At 42.9% G+C, this 22,205-nt stretch overlaps 1 protein-coding gene across 9 annotated transcripts in view; it reads left to right on the top strand.

Moving 5' to 3' along the window:
• Fmn1 (formin 1) overlaps nucleotides 1–22,205 on the top strand; it is a 384,534-nt gene that overhangs the window by 252,599 nt on the left and 109,730 nt on the right. For all 9 annotated transcript variants that reach the window (XM_063285290.1, XM_039106467.2, XM_063285289.1 and 6 more), the window contains 5 exons: nucleotides 902–990; nucleotides 9,700–9,829; nucleotides 11,501–11,647; nucleotides 12,788–12,847; nucleotides 19,382–19,502. In XM_063285290.1, the coding sequence (XP_063141360.1) occupies nucleotides 902–990; nucleotides 9,700–9,829; nucleotides 11,501–11,647; nucleotides 12,788–12,847; nucleotides 19,382–19,502 (547 nt within the window). The remainder of the gene's footprint in view (nucleotides 1–901; nucleotides 991–9,699; nucleotides 9,830–11,500; nucleotides 11,648–12,787; nucleotides 12,848–19,381; nucleotides 19,503–22,205) is intronic.

The following is a 22,205-nucleotide window of genomic DNA, read 5'->3' on the forward strand; positions in this document are numbered from 1 at the left end:
TCTCACAAAGCTGATTTGCACAGTTAGGGACATGATAGATTATGTTTAAGAAACATCACTGTGGGGGTTGGGGATTTAGCTCAGTGGTAGAGCACTTGCCTAGCAAGCGCAAGGCCCTGGGTTCGGTCCTCATCTCTGGGGGGAAAAAAAACATCACTGTAATGCACAACGTCTTTAGACTTTTATTGTAAGTGGGAACAGCTGGAGGAGTCCATAAGCTTCCTTGAAGAGATGGCACTGGAGACGCAGACGCCCCATGATTGTCAACTGTTCTGACTCACTGACTCTCAGGACGTAGATACATAGATGGAACTGTAGTCTCAAAGCCACGGCAATCCTCATATAACTGGAGCCCAGTGACATGCCCATGGCCAGTGCTTGTTAATGCAGTAGAGGCAGTCTGTACACAACTTGGAATGTTGGGTAAACCATGAAGAATGTGGCTGAACGCCTGAAGGACCAATGTAAACAAGATACACTCAATGAAATTCAGGAAAAGGAAAGGTGGAGACCACATACAACGGGTTACAAAGCCTGTGTGGGACACAGAAGTGCGAGATAGGACTGCTGTTCTAGGGAAAGGAAAATTAGGTCAGCTGCCCCATGGCACCTAGAGGAGACTCAACCCTAGCTATCAGCCGCCCCGGCCTTTGTGTCTGGATGTACACACATATTATGACCATTTGCTTTAGCTAGTAAATGCCAAACTTGAAATTGTATCAGAATGACCTGGAAGGATTTTTCTGGGCCCAACCTGTAGAGTTTCTTATGCCTGGGGTGAGGCCCAGGTGATGGCAGTGCAGTAGGGGATGGGATCGCATCTGGATTCCTGTGGATTCAGGCTGACTGTCTATAATCTGTGTGTGTGTATGAATGTATGTTGTTTCTCCTGTCAATGCAGAGAGCCCAAGAGGATGAACTGACTAAAATAAGAAAGTACTACGAGACATCCAGAGAAGAAGACTTGAAGCTGCTGGACAAACCTGAACAGTAAGCACACTTGAACCACCTTTGGTTAGTCTGAAAGGAGAGCTCCAAGCTCCAGCTGTCTGCCTCCTGGCTATGAACGTCAAGTTTAATGGGTGTAGAGAGCTGAGTTACAACAGCGTCATCCCGTGCCCTATTGCATCCAGCAGGATGAGTCGGCTGCCAGGAAAGCTGCTGAGATCCCGGCTGTCCGGTGCGGCCTGTTTCTCCCCCTGCTCTCACCCCACACCCCTCCCCGTTCTTGTTCTAGCAACTTAATTCCTCCTAGACTAAACATTTTAGCTAAAAGGGCAACTGAGGAAGGAAAGAAGCATTACTGCTCCACCTCGAGTTTTGCTGATGCGTTAAAAAGATATCAGCATCACTGAATTTCAACTACTTTTCTTAAATGTCATGCTCAGTAAATGTAGCCCTGCGTGCGGCAGGTTTCCCACAACCTTCTCCACTCTTGCTGATTAGGTTAGGTCTTTCTCATCCCCAGTCTCCGTGGCCCACTCTTCCCATATATTCTCTAGGCTGGCTAGGTCTGGTTTACGGTAACATCTCCCCTACACCGAGAACTCGGACCTCCGCTGCACATCTTAGTAACTTGTTTGCTAGGCCCTTGAGATCTGCAAGCCACAGATGAGTTCCTGGGAGTCCCCAGCAAGACATTTAGGGACTAAGACTGTAAATGTGCCTCTGGTTTAGAGCTCTTGTGCCTCATGCTATTTTGTGTGTTTCTTGATCCAGTCAAGCCTTCTCTACCAGGAGAGAGGTGAATGTTAACAGGCTACCCCTCAGGGACCCTAGAGTCTGTCTTATACTCTATGCCTAATGTTTGTGTCCTCTCCAGTGCCTAGTTCTCTTAGACATCCAGACTCAGAAGAAAGTATATCTGGCTGGCTGGCAAGGTAGTTCATTAGAAATCGTAAGTTTGCCCAATACTGCCAACCCCCACCGAAGGCTTATGAACCTTGTAATGATGTCTTCTCACATGGAACTAGAGCCCAGACCCTTGCCCTTTGTCCCTGGTGGTCTTCAAAGCCTAAGACTATGTGTAGAAAGATTCAGATGGGATCCACTGCACTTTTGTCTCATTGACCTTAGCCATCAGCACTACCAGCCTCTACCCCAGCTGATGCTGCTCATCCACAAGCCATGTTGACCTACTGTGAATTCACTCCTGTTATATCACTAATGCTCAAAGGGGAAGCTGACTAAAAATGAGATATGTCAACATTGACATGGTCCCTGGTGGTGTCTGGAGGTGATAGGGCATAGCAAGCATTTAAGTAGGTTTAGTTATGCCAGATTGTGGGGTGAAATGTAAGCCTGGAGTTGGCAACTTTTCTTTGTAAAAGGCCAGATAATATTGTGTACTTTGTGGGTCAAAGGATCTGGCATGGCTCTTCAAGTCAGCCACTGGAGCATCGTGGTTCAAAATTAACCACAGATAATAATATATAAGGAAAGGGACACCGCTGACCCCAATACATTTTATTTAGAATTTGAATTTTAATAAGATTTGAATTTCTCATGACAAAAATACTTAATACTTTTTTTTCACAACCATTTAAAGTGTGAAACCATGAGTCACACAAACGCAAACGGCAGGCTGAGTTTGCTCCATGAGCTCTAATTGGTCCACACTCAACCCACTCAGTGAAACCTGCCGTAAGCTGAACGGGTGGGGTACAAGGAACCACTGATGTGAAATGAACAGTGTGTGTCCCCAAGAGAGGCATTCCTCTGCCTTTTGTGGTACAACTGCCCAGCATCGTTTCTCAGCACTAATTGCCAAGACATAGACTAATGGTGGTAACTAATTAGCGTACTACTTATTAGTCCTTCACACACACACACACACACACACACACACACACACACACACACACACACACACACTGATGGTCTAGATAGATAAGCATTTTGAAAGTTCGGAAGGCCATTGTGCTGACGCCCTGAACGCTCACCGATGTTACTGAAGGCAGAGAGGCCTGTCATGTGGGCTGCTCAGGTGACAGACTGTGCTCAGCCTACTAGCATGGAGAGGTAGAGGTCTCCAGACCCACAAACACTTCACCTTTGCTCCCCACCCCTCTGAAGACAGCTTTTGTCTGATTTGTGCCAGAGTCTGGTTCTCTGCCAATTTATTTGCCACTGACTCCCAGTGAGTAGACTATAAGCATGTTTTACATACTGGAAAATATGAATCATAGAGTTTAGCATTTCAGTTTCTTAGGAGCCCTGCAGTGCCCAGTCCTATAAATCACAGCTCTGAGCTGCCTGGTTCATCACTCACCTCATCAACTTTCTTACACTCCAGTGCCAGATTTAGAAAGCCATTTCTCACAGAAGTGTCATCTGCTTGGGACCTGACTGTCTGAGAGCCACTCCCTCCAGGGACACCCCTTGACTCCCTTCATATCCTGCCTTGAGTTGTTGGTGAGAAGGCACTCCTGATGAGACCTGTTGACTGACTAGGCCGAAAGGTGCTGCCCTGTTTGGTCTGCAGTGAGGAGACTATGCCTCAACTTAGGCTCACTCACAGAAGGCCACAGCTACTGATGCTGGTTTATTCCCTAGAGTATAGGCTACATTGTGAAGTGGATGTGACCCCTGTGGAACACATGCCATAGATCAAACTACCCATGTTTTGGGGCAATGATTGTAGACCAGATTCGTTTCTTTTCAAAGCCTGGATCACATAATATCACCCTACCTGTCGCTGAGTTGCCTTTGTGGCTGTAAAACCGATACAAAGTGAGCCACAGGCCTTCCCCTGTGGTTACAGGCTGAGCTCTAGTCCTTCCTGGGAAAATGAGCCACACAGAATAAGGAAGGAAAGCTCCCTCATTTGTGTTTCCTCTTCCCTTTCTGTTACAGAATCTAGAATGTAACTGTAGACCAGCGCAAAGGGAAATCGGTCTAGGAACATTTGTACATATGAAGGCCTTCTTGTCAGTAGACTGTGTTGGGGTCTTATTATCCCAGCACTTACTGTTAGGACATAAAGCACAAGAAAGCCAGGGCAGATGCTTCTCAGACCCTGGGTTTCCGTAGTCTTTGCAAAGAGCTTTCCTTTTGCTTCTTTGCCAGACAAATGAAAAAAGAGATATGGTGCCTTTCCTTGAGGCATTTGCCTGTTATGTTTGTGCTAAAAGTTACATAAAATCATCTATTTTCTTTTCTAATTTCGTATCTTTAGATTTTATAAAATGTTCCAAGCCCAAACCCCACGAGTCATCTTGGCCTCCTCCAGCATCATAAGGGATGAGTCGGCCAATTGGGTCTTCCTGCCTTCACATCCCTCTCATCCCCTTGTCCTCCTCCATCTCGACAGGCCCTCTTACCACCTCCCCCCTCACAAGGTCATAGTAGTGACCCCCCAGTTCTCCCAGCCTGAAATCTGCTCATGTCTCTAGGTAGCCAAGCCACTGCTATGGTGATTTGTGTGAAACAAAAATTTAAAAATATTACCTTTCTGTTTAAAACCCTCCATATGCTCAGATAAGAAAAGTGCATTTTGGAATACAAAACTCCATTTACTTTCACCAAGCTTCATTACATGCATTGTCCAACCTGTCCAACTCTCTCTGGTCCTCAGGCATGTCATGCACAGCATCATGGGTGCTCAGTGGCCACAGCTAAGATTGCTCCCCCAAGCCTTTCATAACTGATCACATCTTTCACACTTCAGTCATCGTGGGTTTGGTTTTTGCAGTATCAAAGGGAAGCATGTTTAAGCTAAATCCTCTTCCCAGGCCTTATCATGTACCTGTAAAGGCCTCACATACACCGGAAGAACTAAGTAACCAAGGTAAATGAGCTAGACATCATTAGCAGTGATAGACTCTGTACAAAAGCCAAGCTCCTCCATCTGCCATTCCCTCCTCACTCCTTGAGACCTGGGCCTTGAAGATGAGACCCTTCTCAAAGCAAGCCTCTATCCTAACAGGGTTTTAATCTTTTCTTTGTTGAGTGGCCTCTAGTCTTGTTTCCTATGGCTCCCCTGGGGGACACTTATTGGTTTTCCTCCAGCATTACATGCTTCTCCTCTGTATCCTAGTGAGTGAACTGAGGCATCGCTCTGTTTGCTCACACATGACATCTATTTCACCTTCACAGGTGTATTCATTTTAAGCAGGGCATTTACCTAGTCCAGAGATCTAGGTCCTACTTGGGGTATAAAGAGATGACATGATCCCTTTTAGGAGGGGAGAAATGCACAGCATTTTCTGGAGTAGTTCTCATCATCTAAAGGAGTAAATCTTTTCCAAATTCATCACAGAACCAAACGCTACCAGTCCCCAGAGATGTTTACAACTCACCATTTGTGAAAACTGGCAACAGCTCTGATGTCACTCATGATAAATGACTGAACTGGTCAATGCTGTACTGTACTTATGAGGGAAACATTTACAAAGGAAGGCTAGTTACTTTTTCCTATCCGTGTGTAGTAATTCTGTATTTCATTCAATGCTATAATATATAGTATGATAATAACTGTGTCTACAGGTACTAAGCCTGAAGATGAGGGAGGAAGAATGTTCTGCTGCAATCCCTCCAAGTTTCATTTGCATAGCATTTTACAAGTCTGGGGCCAGGAGAGTGGTGTCTAGGACCTGGTTGGAGGAGATAAGAAAAGTAGTTGATAATAATTTTTTAAAAAATATATTAAATTCCAAATTTTACCAGGGCATGGTATTTACAATCATAACCCCAGGACTTGAGAAGCTGATACGGAGGATTAAATTTTGAGGCAGTCTAAACTACAAGTAAGCTATAAGTAAGACTTGTTTCAAAAACAAAAGGATACAACAAAAATAAACAAGTCTACTAAATCACCTCCCCAAAAACCCTGCAGAAGGAAAAGAATGTAGAACAAGAAAACAAAATTGAGGGCAGAAAGGAGTGTAGAAGAAGGTGGTGGTGGTACACCCTTATAATTCTTGCAACTGAGGCCTGGGAATGGTAAGTTAGAGGCTATCCTATGCTACATAAGAAGACTTTACCAATAGAGGAAAAAGGAAGAAAGCTGGGCCCCTCCCCCCTTTCCTCTTGCTCTTCCAGCTCCTCCTGCCCCATCTCTTCCTGCTGCTCCTTCTCCTTCTCTTTATCTTTTGAAGAAAGAGAGTGGTGACTTTATTTATCTACAAAATTATATTTGATTTTGTGAGAGAGTACAAAATTTCAAAGTGATGGTATTGTTAATTGACCAAGACGTTTAGAAATATCAGTTAATAATCATTTCAACTCCAAAATGAAGTTAAGGGCAGTTAGAGGATTCTCTCCCTTTCTGAGTTAATAGCCAACTGTTTCAGCTCATATTAGTTTATATCCTTTCCTCTGGTGGTTGGCCTCAAAAGCATGTAGCTCTTCCAGCTTCATTTTGCAAAGGACACCGGTGCCCAGTCACTCAGACAGTAAGCTACTGTGTGCAGAGCAGTAACCAGTTCTAACTCTTAAGAGCTCTTTGGCATACTATTTAGATATTTTACGCTGTCTACTTTATGGGTATCTGCTTTCTTCTGAGTACTGACCTATCTCTCAGCTGTGCCTATGTGGATTAATTGGCATAAAGTTAAAGTAATATATGGAAAAATTTGACCATTATAGATGGTTATATAATTCAGAAAAAATAGTAGCAATCTTACTTCAAAACTATTACTTGACTATAGACATTTTGGGGATTGATGACTCTGTCTGTGGAGATACAATTTCTAGAGGATTCTGCATGACACAGGAGTTGATTGTGCCATTTTCTCATGCAGTAAAGACCAGGACTTTCGACTTGGGTTTAGCCTCTTGTTTGGGTAGCAGAAGAGGGGTAATGTTTTCAGGGCACTTGCATAAAATTCCTGCTCATCTGAATCGTTCACCATCATATGAACTCACCAGATAGAGGCCCCACGCCAGCAATGGGACCTGTACTCTTGAACTTTGTCTTAGTTTGTGTTTTATTGTTGTAAAGACACACCATGGCCAAGGTAGCGCTAATAAATGCAAACATTTAATTGGTGCTGGCTTACAGTTTCAGAGTTTCAGTTCATTATCATCATGGCAGGAAACATGGCAGAGTCCAGTCAGACATTGTGCTGGAGAAGGATCCAAAGGCATGCAGAAGGAGAATGACTCTTCTGCCCTGGGCAGAGCGTGAGCATTAGGAGCTCTCAAAGCCTGTCTACACAGTGACACACTTCCTTCAGCAAGGCCACAACTTCTAATAGTAGCACTTTGAATGGGCCCAATATATTCGAACCACTATATTCTACTCCCTAGCCCCCATTGGCTTCTTCAAACATAATGAGTCTGTGAGAGCCATACCTAGCCATAGAATAATGCAAAACATATTTAGTCCAACTTCAAATGTCCCAAAGTCTCTAACAGTCTCTACAGTGTTAAAAGTCCAAAATTCAAAGTCTCTTCTGAGATTCACCTAATCACTTAATTGTAATCCCTTATAAAATCAAAATAAAAAAATCACATCACAGAACTTCAGCATCAAAGGATATATATTATCACTCTAAACCATCATAGTGGGGATATACCAGACTAAATGCCAAAGCCAAAACAGCCAGCTGGGCAAACTAAACTCTGCATCTCCATGTCTGATGTCAAAGTGCTCTTCAGATCTTCAGCTCCTTTGATCTTTGTTGACTACAACAAACTTTCTCTTGGGCTGGTTCTACCTGTTAGCAGCTCTCCTCAGCAGGTATCGCATATCTCTTACATCTTAGGGTCTAAAGCATCATCAATATTACAGCTTCTAATTCCAGTGCCTGGGATCCACACATGATCTTCTGGGCACCTCCAAAGGGCTGGCGTCCCTTCTCCAGCTCTGCCCTCTGCAGCACTCCAGGTTCTGGTTGACTCCACTCCACTGCTGCTGCTGTGTTCCATGGCACTGGCATTTCCAATACTCTGGGGTCTTCCACTACATGTAAGCTTCACCAATAGCCTCTCACAGGCCCTCTTCATGATTCCAAGCCTCAGCTTCTTTACATGCCTTTCTAGTCCTAGGCCTTCAACTGCTGCTGAGGCTGCATTTTCACCAATGGCCTTTCCTGGCCTCTGACAGTGCCAAGCTTCAGCTGCTCTCCATGAACCCTTCATGCCTTCAAAGCCAGTACCACCTAGTTGATTCTTAGACATTACCAAGTCCAACTTCAGTACGAGGTACAACCTTGGCTCTCTCTGGAACACAGCTTCTCTGTATTCTCAGAAATCATATCCCAGAAGATTTCACTTCCGTGATGCTGGTCTCTTCTTAAGCACCACTAATTTCTTTGCTTCATCTAACCGGCATCAGTTGTCCCAGTAACTCCGTCTATTCTTGACTCTAAAGCTAGAGCTACATGGCCAAAGCTGCTGAGTTCTGCCACTTGCTGGGTCTGGAGTATGGCTCCCTCCTTCTATTACATCTTTACCAGCTTTGTGTTTTCCAACTCCTTCACTGCCTAAGCTTGGCTGTCCTAGAACTTGCATTGTATACTGACCTTGAATTCAGAGATCTGTATACCTCTGTCTCCTGAGTGCTGGGATTAAAGGCATATACTACCATGCCTGGACCTAAGCTTTTCATGGCCACTTGAGTCCTCCGTTTCTGGATTGTAGTTCATTCCAGATTAAAAATCTAAATGAAAACAATAACCAAGTAGTAATGCCCAACACGATATAACTATCACTGCTCAGCTGTAAACACATAAACAATAAGCTCAGCTGGGTGGGATCTCACCCTTAGGTCACCACTCCCTTCATCTGTTTATCGCTTTGAACACAGGATTCAGCTCAAGCCTCCTTCATGGTGCCACTTTAGTACTCGAATCACGTTTTGTATTTTTCCTGTCTCCGTTTGTTATACTTGATCAAAATTCTCTTCATAAGAGTGAGCCACAGGTCAGAGTCTATACTAGGCTTTTTTGAGACCGTCTTCCTTAATACAACCAATCTGAATCACTCTACCTTAGCCTCAGGCAGTCTCCCACAGAAAAGCGGCCACATTCTTCACCTAAACTTCATAAACAGTCTCCAAGCAACATACTAAAATCCCTCTCCTCTAAACCTCTAGAGTAAGGGCTGAACAGCTCGAATCATCCTCAGTATCAATGCCTTTCATATTCCTACTAGGATGGTAAATTAAGTCTTACTTAAAGAATCACATTGCTTCCTAAATCCAAGTCCTCAAATCTACATTCCTCAAAAAAAAAAAAAAAAAAAAACACAAAAACACTGTCAGGCCTATCACAGCAATACCCCAGTCCTTTGTACCAACTTCTGTCTTAAGGTTTCATTACTATGAAGAGACATAACCAAAGCAACTCGTATAAGCAAACAAACAAAAAAAGCAGTTGAGACATTACCAAAGTAACTCTTATAAATGCAAACATTTAATTGGGACTGGCTTACAGTTTCAGAGGTTCAGTCCATTATCATCATGTCAGAACGTGTGGGCAGATAGGGTATTGCAGAAAGAAATGAATGGTCTGCATCTTGGTCCAAAAGCATGCAGAAGGGGAATGACCCTTCTGCAGTGGGTAGAGCTTGAGCACTAGGAGCTCTCAAAGCCAGGCTACACAGTGACAAACTTCCTCCAACAAGGCCACACACACTAGTAGCACTAGCAAAAGCAAAATTATGATCTCCCATGGCATAACAGTATCAGCTCTCTTCCTTACAGTTTTCTTATAACTATGGGTAAAGAAAAATGATTTGTTTTTATTTTTACAGATTTTTGCATGAGTTAGCCCAGATTCCCAATTTTGCTGAACGTGCCCAGTGCATAATCTTCAGGGCTGTATTTTCCGAGGGTATCACATCCTTACATCGAAAAGTAGAGATTGTCACACGGGCCTCAAAGGTATGTTTGCTGTTTAAATGCTTGGTTTGCCCGTATTGGTAGGAAATGAGGAAATGGGAGGTGAGGGAGACCCAACATTAGTGATTCAGTTTACATTGAGTGTTATTCTAAGTGGGCTTGCCTGTCCAAGTATAAGGAGGATAGGGGGAAAAGGACCAGGGAGATCTGAACTGAAGAAAAGACAGAAGAGGGGAAAGTAAAACTTTTTACAGATTTCTTCTTTTAAAGATGTCAGTATCTCACCATGTACACACCGGCACCAAAAACTGAAAGTAAAACAGCATAGTTTGATTCCTGTTCAACTCTTCAAATCATAAACAGATTTTACTGGGAACCCATGCACATGAGCTTATGAAATCTGTCTACATCATAAAATGAAAAGATTCTGGAGGCTTGAAGTAACTGTAACCATGAGTGAGTGGTACATACATTTCTGTGTCCACTGCACTCTGTACTTGATAAAGCTAAATTGTAACCCCAGCCTTTTAACTGATACCCATGTTGTTAAGCTCACGAGGCAAGTAAGTTCCACAAGTCTGTAATATTTCACTGTTTATCAGGATGCATGTTACCCCGCCACCGCATAAGAGATTTTTTTCAATGAAAAAAGAACAACCATTTCCAAAATATGATACTCACACTAATAATCCCTGAGAGACTAAAGAAGTCTACCTAGTCCTGAACTTTATGATTATTACTATTTTTAATCCTAAAATAAGTGAAGACAAAGCTGGGCTGGTAACATAGCTCAGCAGGTAACGGCACATACCACAAAGGCTGATGGTCTGAGTTGGAAAGAACCAGTTTCTGCAAGATGTCCTCTGACTTCCACATGCTTGCACATACCCACAACCACTCCGTATGTGCACACACACACACACACACACACACACACACACACACACACAAGTAAATGTAGCAAAAAGAAAAAGAAAAATAAAGAATATAAAAAGAATTTAAATATAAAAAGAGTATAAAAAGAATTTCTGTTTGAAAGTTTGTACTTGAAGGAAACATAAAAGAGAAAAAAAATGAATGAGATAGGAAGCTAAAGAGAACTCTTACCAGTGTAATGCTGTGAAAGTTAATAAATATGAAGCAAACTCCCTGAGAAGATACATTTTGAAAAGACTTAATGAATATGACCTCTGACCTTAAAGTACATCATTAGCATAATTCATCTCTGAGGACTACACCCATTCCTGCTGCTGCATCTATCCTAAATTTTAATATGCTCTTCGTATTTAGGTCTGTAGTCCCAAAAGGTATCCTGAAAAGATATGTGATAACTTTAGAAGTTATCAAAAATTAGCTACATTCTGTGACTAACCTATAAGTACTTTCTCAATATTGAAACTGATATAATGAAAAGTAAACACAAAGGCTCCACCCCTCTCATCAGATCATACCGTGCTTAGAACTTTGTTGCACAAGTAGGATATTGTGGCCGTTTGTCACACACACACACACACACACACACACACACACACACACACACACACACACGCACACTGCTGTAGTGAAATGTATCTTGTATTTGCCAACCGTTGTTACAACTAGTAACAAGCTACTTAGCAGGACTTGGGCACTTTAAGGAGCGTTAGCTGAGGAGCAAATATGACTGTGTTTGTGGTTGGTTCAGACCGTGCTAACCGGTGTTTGCCATTGCAGGGCCTGCTGCACATGAAGAGTGTGAAGGATATCTTAGCTCTCATTCTGGCTTTTGGAAATTATATGAATGGAGGAAATAGGACTCGAGGGCAAGCAGATGGATATAGTTTAGAAATTCTGCCCAAACTCAAAGACGTCAAAAGTCGGGTATTTATTTACTTTGCTCACTGTCTATGTGCTATGGTTATTTTTCTTCTGAACCTATAATTTAAAACCAAATATTACAGACTGACCCATTTATCTTACCTTTCCTCTAGTGGTAATCGTTTATCTGAAAGCGTGTAGTTTTGTTTTACCCTTCTGCACTTCCTTTTGACTTGAAAATAGTAGGTTTTTCAGATCAGACCTCATGTTCAGCGATAAAGTCCATTTTTTTATTTTAGCCGTAACATACGTGATTAGGAGTTAAACTGCTACTGCAATACAAGCTAAAGCAGCATAGTGTAGCAGTCATCCTGAGGAGGTTAGAATCTGTTGGGATTCAGTACTGGCCACTTGTAATTTACTCATCCCTAAGTGGCAGACACTGTTGAGTCTAGTATTTGAATTATTCTTCTGCCCAAAACAATTGGGGCTGGGGTCTCGTGTCAGCTCTCTGAGCCTGATTGTCTTTTGGCTCCGCACCCCTGCAGAGCCACCTTTTTAGAAACAACTCGCCCATATCTGGGCGTCCCATGGGGGAGGGGGGCCAGGGAAGGGAAATACACAGGCAAATTAGAATTAGACCCCTGTGAACAGGACACAAAGGCTGCCTTGTGGGAGGGCCTGCTCCCCCTGGCCTTCCAGGGTCATAAAGTGGCTTGGCTTCCCTTTTAAGCTGGTCCTGATTGTTTTTTCACACCATTAAGAGCACACATTTTCTGAGACTTGGAAGGGAGGGATGGTTTTCTCTTCTATTCCACAGCTCCCCTCTGCATTTACCGCCCCCTCCTGTCTTGGCAGCATGCTGGGAAATATTGGGCAGTGTTTTTTGTTTATTTGTTTGCCCGCTTGTTTGCTTTTGTTTGTACATTGGTCTCTGCCATTATCTTAGAGGTCTCCTGGATTACCTGTCCTATTTTATTTTTCATCCCACAAAAGATGATGGAGTGTCATTTATTTTTAAAGCTGGCATTTTTAAAAAAATGGATTAAACTAGGAGGAAGGAAAATCTGGTCAGTCTGTAACAGAAATATGACTCAGTCTCATAAATTATAAGTGCCAAGAACTGGGATCTCTGGTCTCAACTGGGAAGCGTGCAGGGTCTTCTGTGAACAGCTGTCATTTGAGTTTCTCTTTAAAACCTAGGACAATGGGATGAATCTGGTGGACTATGTTGTGAAGTACTACCTGCGGTACTATGATCAGGTAGGAAACAGCACTGGGACATCTGTCAGTGGGTTTCACCTCTAATGTATTGCATTGCTAGCATGCAGAAATTAGATACTGGCTATAGATGGAGGGATGGCTTTCCCTCCAGTGTAGCACTGTATCTGAGAGCCCCCCAGTGAAGACGAAGGTACCCCGGGTTTCAGAAGAGGAAGTGTCCTAAAGACACAAGGTGCTGAGTCTCAATCTACCGTAGAACACAGCTTCAAGAAAACCCCTCATGGCCCCTGACCAGGTTATGGACTTTTTCTGAACTCTCAATGGAATCAGGAGCTGCTTAGATACTAAACAACATTGAGCAAATCTTGAAAACACTGTAATTCTTCTTTTTTTTTTTAAAGAAAAATGACTTATTTATCTATTTATACACATTTTCATGCATATGCATGTTTGCCTGTGTGAGTTTATGTGTGCCACATATGGGCAGGATCCTGCAGAGGCCAAAAGAAGTGTCAGATCCCCTGCCGTTATAGCAATTGTGAACTGGCACATGGATGTTGGAAATCACACCTGGATGCTCTGAGAGCAGTGAACTCTCAGAACTGCTCATCTCTCCCCAGCCCGCTTATCTTTATTGTTTAGTTCGTTGAGGGGACAAGGTCTCACCATATGTATCCCAGGCTGTACCAAAACTCACCATGTAGACCAGGCTGTACTTGAACTCACTCTGTCTGCCTCTGAGTGTTAAAGTTACCCGCCCCCGGCACCCTTAATAATAAAAATTCTACCAACAATGCATCTGGGAGCAAGTTAGAGATGTCAAATTTGAGGATGAAACAAAACAAGAACATTGGCTGGCCTTGCTTAGTTAGACTATATATAAATTAGAATTAAGCACTTTCATAAAACTATCCCTAAACACAATTTTTCCTTTATTGCTTCCTTTCTTCACTTTGTGAACCCACCAGCTAAGTTGTTTTCAAGATCATTCACTTCTGCTTTTCTGCTTACCCAGCTCATGGAGGCACTAAAGCTGCTCTCCCAGAGAATTCCTGTACGTCCCACCCCATCTCCTGTGTCTAGATCTCCCTGACTCTAGGCAGTTCCCTCTAGACCAGTGGTTCTCAGCCTTCCTAATGTGGCCTTTTAATGCAGTTCCTCATGTTATGGGGACCCTCAGCCATAACAGTACTTCACTGTTACTTCATAACTCTAGTTTACCACTGTTACGAGTTGTGATGTAAATACCTGATATGCAGGATATGTGATATGTGACCCTGTAAAAGAGTTGTCCTACTCCCAAAGGGGTCACATCCCCACAGCTTGAGGAATACTGCCCTTGACCATCTCACAATCTTTTATGCATGCCTCCAATACAGTATAATATATCAAACAGAAATGGCTCTTCACTTAAAGTGAATCAAGACTCTGATGTCCACCTGGACCACAGCTATCTTTGTCTTAAGTCTTTTTTAAAGATTCATTTATTTTTATTTTATGTACATGAGGCTTGCCTGCCTGTGTATAAATATAGCATGTACATATGTGGTACCTGCAGAGGCCGGAAAATGGCACAAGCACCAAACCCCTGGATCTAGAGTTGCAGGCTGTTGGGAGCTGCCGTGTAGGTGGTGGCAAGCAGACCCAGGCCCTCTGCAAGAGCAGCAAATGCTCTTAATGACAGGGCCATCCCTCTGGCCTCTGACTCACGTCTTTTTATAAAATTTTGTCTTTTGTGTTATTATTCCTCTCTGGAAATAACGTGTTTGGAGGTCTTGGGGAGAAAATTCACAATGACGTATTTCAGGGAAGTGCAGACCCATATAAAAAATAGTTTAATTTTATATAAATAAAGACCACAGTAATGATCAACACGTATACCAAAAATGTGCAACATCAATACTTAGTAGTCACAGCCATGGTGAGATGTGCTAACACACTCATTAGGGCAGTCACTCTAGAATTAAAAAAGAAAGTGTTGCTGAGGTTAGGGGCTTTTTAGAACCCTTGAGCATGGTTTCTGAGAATGTAAAATGGTCCAGGTACTATGTAAATCACATTATGGGCGATTGTCAATGAATTAAAAATGAGGGGATCCAGCAGTCTTACAGGGGGACACCTTTTCTTAATTGATACATATGTGCTCACAAGATCTCAGCCCTCCTGTATCAAAAGGTGTGGAAATATGCATACATTTTCTAGGGAGTTATAACTGAAGACTCACAGTACTGTTCTGCTTACGGTAATTAATAATAGCCAGAGACTTGAGTTTTTTGTAGGTGTCCAGTGGATAACATTGAAGTCAAATGAATCATGTTAGAATCATCAAACAGTCTAACATACTGCTATAAAAAGTGTTTAAGACACAATGTACTGGCCCTGGATAGTATTTTGTCTGCTTCTAAACCATATGCATACACAAAGGAGGGCCCACACCTTTAATCCCAGCAGGGAAACAGAGGCAGGTGGACTTCTGAGTTCCTGGCCAGTTTGGTCTACAAAGTGAGTTGCAGGACAGCCAGGAGTATACAGAGAAATCCTGTCTCAAAAAAACCAAGGAAAAAGTATATGCATGTGTTTCAAATATGTGTGTGTGCACGTATATGTCTTAGTCAGGGTTTCTATTCCTGTACAGATATCATGACCAAGAAGCAGGTTGGGGAGGAAAGGGTTCATTCAGCTTACACTTCCACATTGCTGTTCATCACCAAAGGAAGTCAGGACTGGAACTCAAGCAGGTCAGGAAGCAGGAGCTGATGCAGAGGCCATGGAGGGATGTTTCTTACTGGCTTGCTTCCCCTGGCTTGCTCTGCTTCCTTTCTTATGGAACCCAGTACTACCAGTCCAGGGATGGAACCACCCACAATGGGCCCTCCCACCCCTTATCACTAATCGAGAAAATGCCTTACAACTGGAGCCCATGAAGGCATTTCCTCAAGGGAAGCTCCTTTCTCTGTGATAAATCTAGTTTGTGTCATGTTGATACACAGAACCAGCCAGTATTATTTTTATATATATATACACACACACACACACACACAGAACCAGCCAGTATTATTTATATACATATATATATATGTATATATATATATATATATATATATACACACACACATACATACATACATACATAGATGTGTGTGTATATACACACATATACATATATACACATATATGGATATACATATATATGAGTGTATATATACATACACATATAAATATAAATTTAACACTAATCAAAAAAAATCCTGGAATGATATATAGTAATGTATTTCATTATTATTCTGGGATGTTAGGGCTACGATTCTTTTTAACCTTCTATTACTATGCATGATGAACCTGAATTTGTAAAAGTGGAAACTACAATAAAACCAATCATTCAATCACTCTTTCATGGCCCTCCTTCCATAAGTATTTTCTTGTATCCTGATCCTTAAAAAAAATCTTCAAAGCTCTTACTTTGGAAGCCTGGGTGAAGAGTCCTTAAAGGTCTCCAATGATTCCTTTTGCTTGTTCTGTGGATAGTGTACAAGTTGCCAATGATCTTGACATTGCTCCTTTGAGAGCCAGAATTCACATTGACTTTTTAGCGTCTGCCTCGGTGGTGTCCAATAAACATTAGCCACATAATGATAATGTAAACACCATCAAAATAGGCAGATGTAAAGACCTAGGTGTGAGGTTTTATTTCTCTGGAGTGGGAGAGAGATGTTGAGCTTCAGGAAACTTGGCAGCAGGCATGTCTGAGCATCCTCTAGGAGCTGACAGCACATACCTACAGGGCGGAATTACCCCGAGGAATGCTTGCAGATGCCATTTTTAATTCCAGTTGGGCAAGGTCAGATTTGCCTCTATCCAGTGATCTATTCTCCATAGAGAGGTTGAAATCAGTCCATGGCATATGATAGTTAATGAGGTGCAATGGAATTGCCTTCCTGGAGGAAAATGTAATAATTGCAGATATAAAGTAATCCCCATCCATATTTGTGCAGAGCCCTCCTGGTGTTCCCTGCAGAACACATTGAACTCAAGGGCAGTGTGGGGCTGTGTGATTTATGGAGCTCTTCTTCCCTTAGGTGGAAGTGGTTGGTAATGATTAGCAACGACCTGAGGCAAGGCGAGTCCTTTCAGTTTCCTGCTCCTTCTGCCTGGCATTGGGTACAAGTACAGGTCTGTGTAGGCTGAAGAAAACCACACAGAGATGAGACCTGTCAGTTCTTAGTGCTTTGACTAGACCTTCCATGCTGACTCATCACCAGCATCTTTTCTTTTTCCACCTTTGATAAACCCTGAAGCCAGGCACACAGAGGCAGACACACAGCTCAGGGAGTATCGTAGCAGAATTCCTCCAGCGTGGGTCTCCGTGAGCGCCTAGATGGCTTTTCACTTCACATTCAGACCTGGCATTCACAACATTCCAGTTCTTAAAGTATAAAAATAAATACAGGAAGATGGAGAAATGTGGATGGATTAAGTACTGATAAAAGAGAGCTGCCTTCCCCGAACATCCAAATGAACCTGAAAGACTTAGAGCAGTGGTTCTCAACCTTCCTAATGCTGCGACCCTTTAACATGGTTCTTCACGTTGTGGCAACCCCCACCATGAAATTATTTATTTATGTTGCTACTTCATAACTGTAATTTTGCTGCAGTTATGAATCAGACCATCATGTTGTCTGATGGTCTTAAAAACCCCTGTGTAAAATCATTCAATTCCCAAAGGGGTTGTGATCCACGGGTTGAGAATTGCTGACTTAAAGAAAGGGTAAGAGGCCAGGCAATTCCTGAACCTATAGGGTAACATAGTCATAAACTACACGTCTGGTACTGTGGAGTGGTCAGCTCTAAGCAGGACGTCTGTATCACACTACATGCAGAAGACCTCACAAGATCAAGCAAAAATCCCAATATGGATGGTAACTCAAAAAGTCCTACCTTTTACAGACAAGACCTTTCTTCAGAGATGAAGCCACTGGGAGCCTATTCATGCTGTAGTAAATGATCCTATGTGCTTTTGCATACAAGACAGTACTAAGTGGACTCACTGAAAGAATACATGAAAAATTGGGAATGAAGTTGCGGGGGAAAGGGGAAATTTTTAAGGAGCATAGGAAGGGGAAATAGATTTGATCAAACACACCTTATATATGTATGCAATTCTCAAAACCTAAATATATATACATTTGCATACATATATTAAAGTAGTTATGTGTCTCATGGTAAACTTGCTGACTTCATAGAGCAATATTTCATGAACTGTCTGCTGTGGTGCCTACCAACCAAAACCATTTATCGATATGTCAGATATTATATACTATAGCAAGTGTAAGACAGAGTCCTTACCACTGATGTGTTTATAGTCCAGTGACACATCAGACATACAATCTGAAGCTAAAAATTCTAAATTAATAGCAATCTGTGCTATGGTACTAGGATCAGACACTTTTGGATAACACAGAGAAACACCCAGCTTTAGGGAGGCCCTAGAAATCTTTGAGGAAGTACTGCTTGTGTTCAGACTTGAAAGATGAGTATGAGCAAGGAGCCAAGAGGAAATTCTAGGGAGATGAAAAAGAACAGCTTTGTAGGTAAAGGCCTAGAGGCAAGAGACTTGCTTGTCCTTTTGTTTCAGGAAAGCTCAGGAGTAGGACTTGAAGTTGGGGGAAGGCAGATCTAAAGCTGGTGCTGTAGACAGAGGCCAGATCATAAAGTACCTTGTAAAGCAGCTTTGGCATTTAGAGGTACTCCTAATGGCACCAGGAAAGACAGAATGTGAAGGAAGCTGGCAAAGTAGTGTGTGCAGAGAGAGAAACAACCGAAGACTGTCTAAGATACGCAAGATAGAGCTTACATTAAACAACTCAGGAGAACGCAGTCTAGGCTGCAGAGGATATTTAAGGCTCCCTGTAGGTTTCAGTATGCCTGAAGTGTTTGTCTCTTAAGCTAATTCACAGCTCAGATCATCCATCAGATAGGACTGTGGACCTTTTCGAACCTATACCCAACCATACGGACTGCAGCTACGTCCTCAAGTAAGCCAACGACATTTAGATGCACTTGATACGCACACAAGTCAGAGTGTGCACACATTCATCATAGCTTAAGCTGCAGAAAGGATGAGTAAAGGAAGGGGGTAGCATCTCCCATTCAGTGCCTTCTTATCCAGCCCACACTCACTGGCACACCCCAAGATGAGTTATCTGATTGCTAGCATGTGTAACTCACACAGGGACTCTCGGTGTAAGTACTTTCATGGGTCTCCCCTGCCTTTTCCCATGGGAATAGAGAGAAACAGATTAGAATATGCCTGACAGTTTCTTCTTACACTCGGGGGTAAAACCGAGGTGCAGCCCACGCCAGCACCACAGCTGATCTCAATGCCAGGAAGACCGAAAAGATACCATAATGGAGTCAAAAGCGTCAAAGTACAGGGTCCTGGTTTAGGAAAGCAGTACCACGATTCCTATTTAACCATGCGACTGAACTTATTTTTTTTCCTCACTGGTGCTGTGGAATGTCAACCAGAGTGACAAGATGGAAGCAGACCATTCTCTTGCTTACCCTGTCTTTTAGGAAGCCGGAACAGACAAGAGTGTTTTCCCGCTCCCTGAACCACAGGATTTCTTCCTGGCCTCCCAGGTCAAATTTGAGGACCTCATAAAGGATTTGAGAAAACTGAAGCGTCAACTAGAAGGTAATGGGGACTGTTGTGACCGTTGCAAGGGCGGCTTCTCCGAGCAGTTTCATCTGATGGCTGCCTCGTGGAGTGGATTGCAATGGAGCTCCCTCGTGGGCTCCTGTGGCCCTCATGGGCCGCTCCTTCTCTGGGCAGTGCCCACATGCAATAAATCCACGCAGTCCTCCCATTTAGCCGTTGACCACTTGGCATCTCGCCATATCGCCCTTTACTCCCGTGTGCTCACCTGTGTGTGTTTGGCGGGGTTTGTAAGCAAGCACGTGTGTATGGTTGTGTGTGACGCCGGTCAGCTGTGGTGTCAAGACTTGGACGTAGCTCCTCATGTTGGGTTAGTTTTTTGTTTTGTCCTTGAGCCATGATCTCTTACTGGCCTAGACTGTACCAAGTAGGCTATGCTGGTTTGCAAACGGACCCCAGGGGTCTGCCACCCTCCACCTTGCCTTCCCAGGGTTACAGGTGCTCACCACCATACCTGCTTTTTAACCCGGGTTCTGGGTTTCAAACTTCAGCCCTCATACGACACTTTCCCTGCTCTTTCCCCACTCCATATCTTCCTTCTTCCGATAGTAGTTGCAGCTTTAATAATAGTGGGTGCTCGTTGCGAGCATACCATTTTCCTATGTCATTTTTATAACAACCATGATAAGCAGGAACTATGTTAATGTCGTGTGGAGATGAGAAAGTTGAGACTTAGGGAAATTGTCTAGTCAGAGGCAAGTGTCTTCTGCTTTGACCAGGCCTATCAAGTAACACATCATATATGTTCTAAGCTTATTTTACTACACATACATACATACGTATATATATAAAGATATGTTTTTGTTACATATGCATATGTACCGTAACTCCATTTTTGAGGCAATTCCAATGATTCTAAAACCCACATTAAATGTTCTATTTCAGTTAAGTGTGCATTTTTAATGATGGAATCCAAAAACCTGAAAACTGCCTTTTCTTTTCTTTTCTTCTTCCTTTCTTCTCTTTTCTTTCTTTCTTTCTTTCTTTCTTTCTTTGTATCTTTCTTTTTGTGGCTTTTTAGAAGGTGAAAGTATGTGTCTCTTGGGCAGGAATTTTCCTTTGGCATCTCTGCATCCTGTGTTTTCACTGTGGAGACATCTTCTTGTCCAGGAATATAAATACTAGCCTTGGCTCTGCTCTGAACCAAATGGTCGTGTTCTTTTTTTTAATTAATCACTTTATTTGTTTACCTTTCAAATGATATTCCCCTTCCTGGTTTCCCCTCCAGAGGCCCCATCCTGTCCCCCCTCCCCTTTGCCTCCACCCACTCACACACTTCTATGGAGAATCCAGGGAGTGTGTTAATGTGGAGATGACTCCCCCTTCCCCCACTACCTACCTCCCCGTTGCCAAAAGGAAAGCTTGAGGAAATGAAGAGCTTCAACCAGGAATATTTTTGCATCAAAACATAAACTAAACATTAAAAGTTCTTCCATTGAGATCTGTCTGGCCATGGAGGCAAAGTGGGAGCAAGTTGTTTTTACTTTGGGCATAAAACTTGTTCAAGTACGAATAGTGGTTACAAGTTAATATTTTTAACATTGTAAATTATTAAGGAGCATTCTGGTTCCTCCCCACACCCACTCCTACTGTGGATGGTGTGGAGAGAATGAATTCAAACAAACAGACCCTTTGTATAGGGATCTTATAGGTGAACTGTGGGCTCTTTTGTAAGGACCTGACAGCTTTATCTTTATCTCTGATATTTTGTATTGCTCTATTTGTATTATAATAAAACAGAACAGGTAAGCCTTCACATAGAGTCTTCTCTGTACTTCTCCAGGGGTAGACTTAGGAGGCAGGGTACTCTCACGGATGGCAGAATAGGGATCCAAGATATAGGCCATCCCTTAGAGTCAGTTCTTAGGCCTGTCTCTCTGCCCCTTGTTAAAGCCCTTTGTCCTGACCCTTCATAGATGTTTGAGAAGAAACTTGATCTCTGTTTGATCTTAACCCTCTCGTGCCAGGGGCTATCTCCCCTGCATCCTCATGGCTGTCCTTGTCTATATGAGCTTGATGTTGAGTAGCAAAGGGATGAGAGGGGAGTGGACAGGAAGGTTTCCCAGGGCACCTCACCTTGTCAAGGGATTTAGCTGAGTGTCACTTTGGCCTCCGAGTCTCCACTGACACTGCACTGACACTCCCCTCAGTCACTCTGAGGACCCACAAGAGCTTCTGGAGCTAGCAGACGAGCTTTCAGAAGGAAGACTGAGCATCACCTGGGCTATTTCCCTTCCCTACACTGTACATCCCCCAGACACATGAAGTCCCACGAACACCAAGGAGGGAAGACTGCCCCCCACCCCACACACATTGAATATTTAAACAAAAATGCCCTGCTAATCTTTAGAGATGCCAGTGTTTCTGACACATGAAAGTTACCCAGTAAATATTTAAAGAAAACACAGAGCCTGGCTTCTCTAATGAATTTCTTTTTCTTCTAAATAGCATCTGGCGAGATGGCGGGGATCAAGGCGGTCCGTTTCATCTCCAGTCCCCATTCAGTTTCACCTCCCTTTCCATAAGGCCTTGGTGTGAACCCAGATTGAATGTTTAATTGAGGAGGACATAATTTTCACACATACACCAAAGATTTGATGAGGCTTTGAGGTTTATTGTAGCCATTAAAATGTCGTAGCTGCTGGCAAAATCCCAGAAAATGTCTAAAGCTAAACCAGATGT

The sequence above is a fragment of the Rattus norvegicus genome, chromosome 3, assembly GCF_036323735.1.
Source record: "Rattus norvegicus strain BN/NHsdMcwi chromosome 3, GRCr8, whole genome shotgun sequence".
Taxonomy (NCBI): domain Eukaryota; kingdom Metazoa; phylum Chordata; class Mammalia; order Rodentia; family Muridae; genus Rattus; species Rattus norvegicus.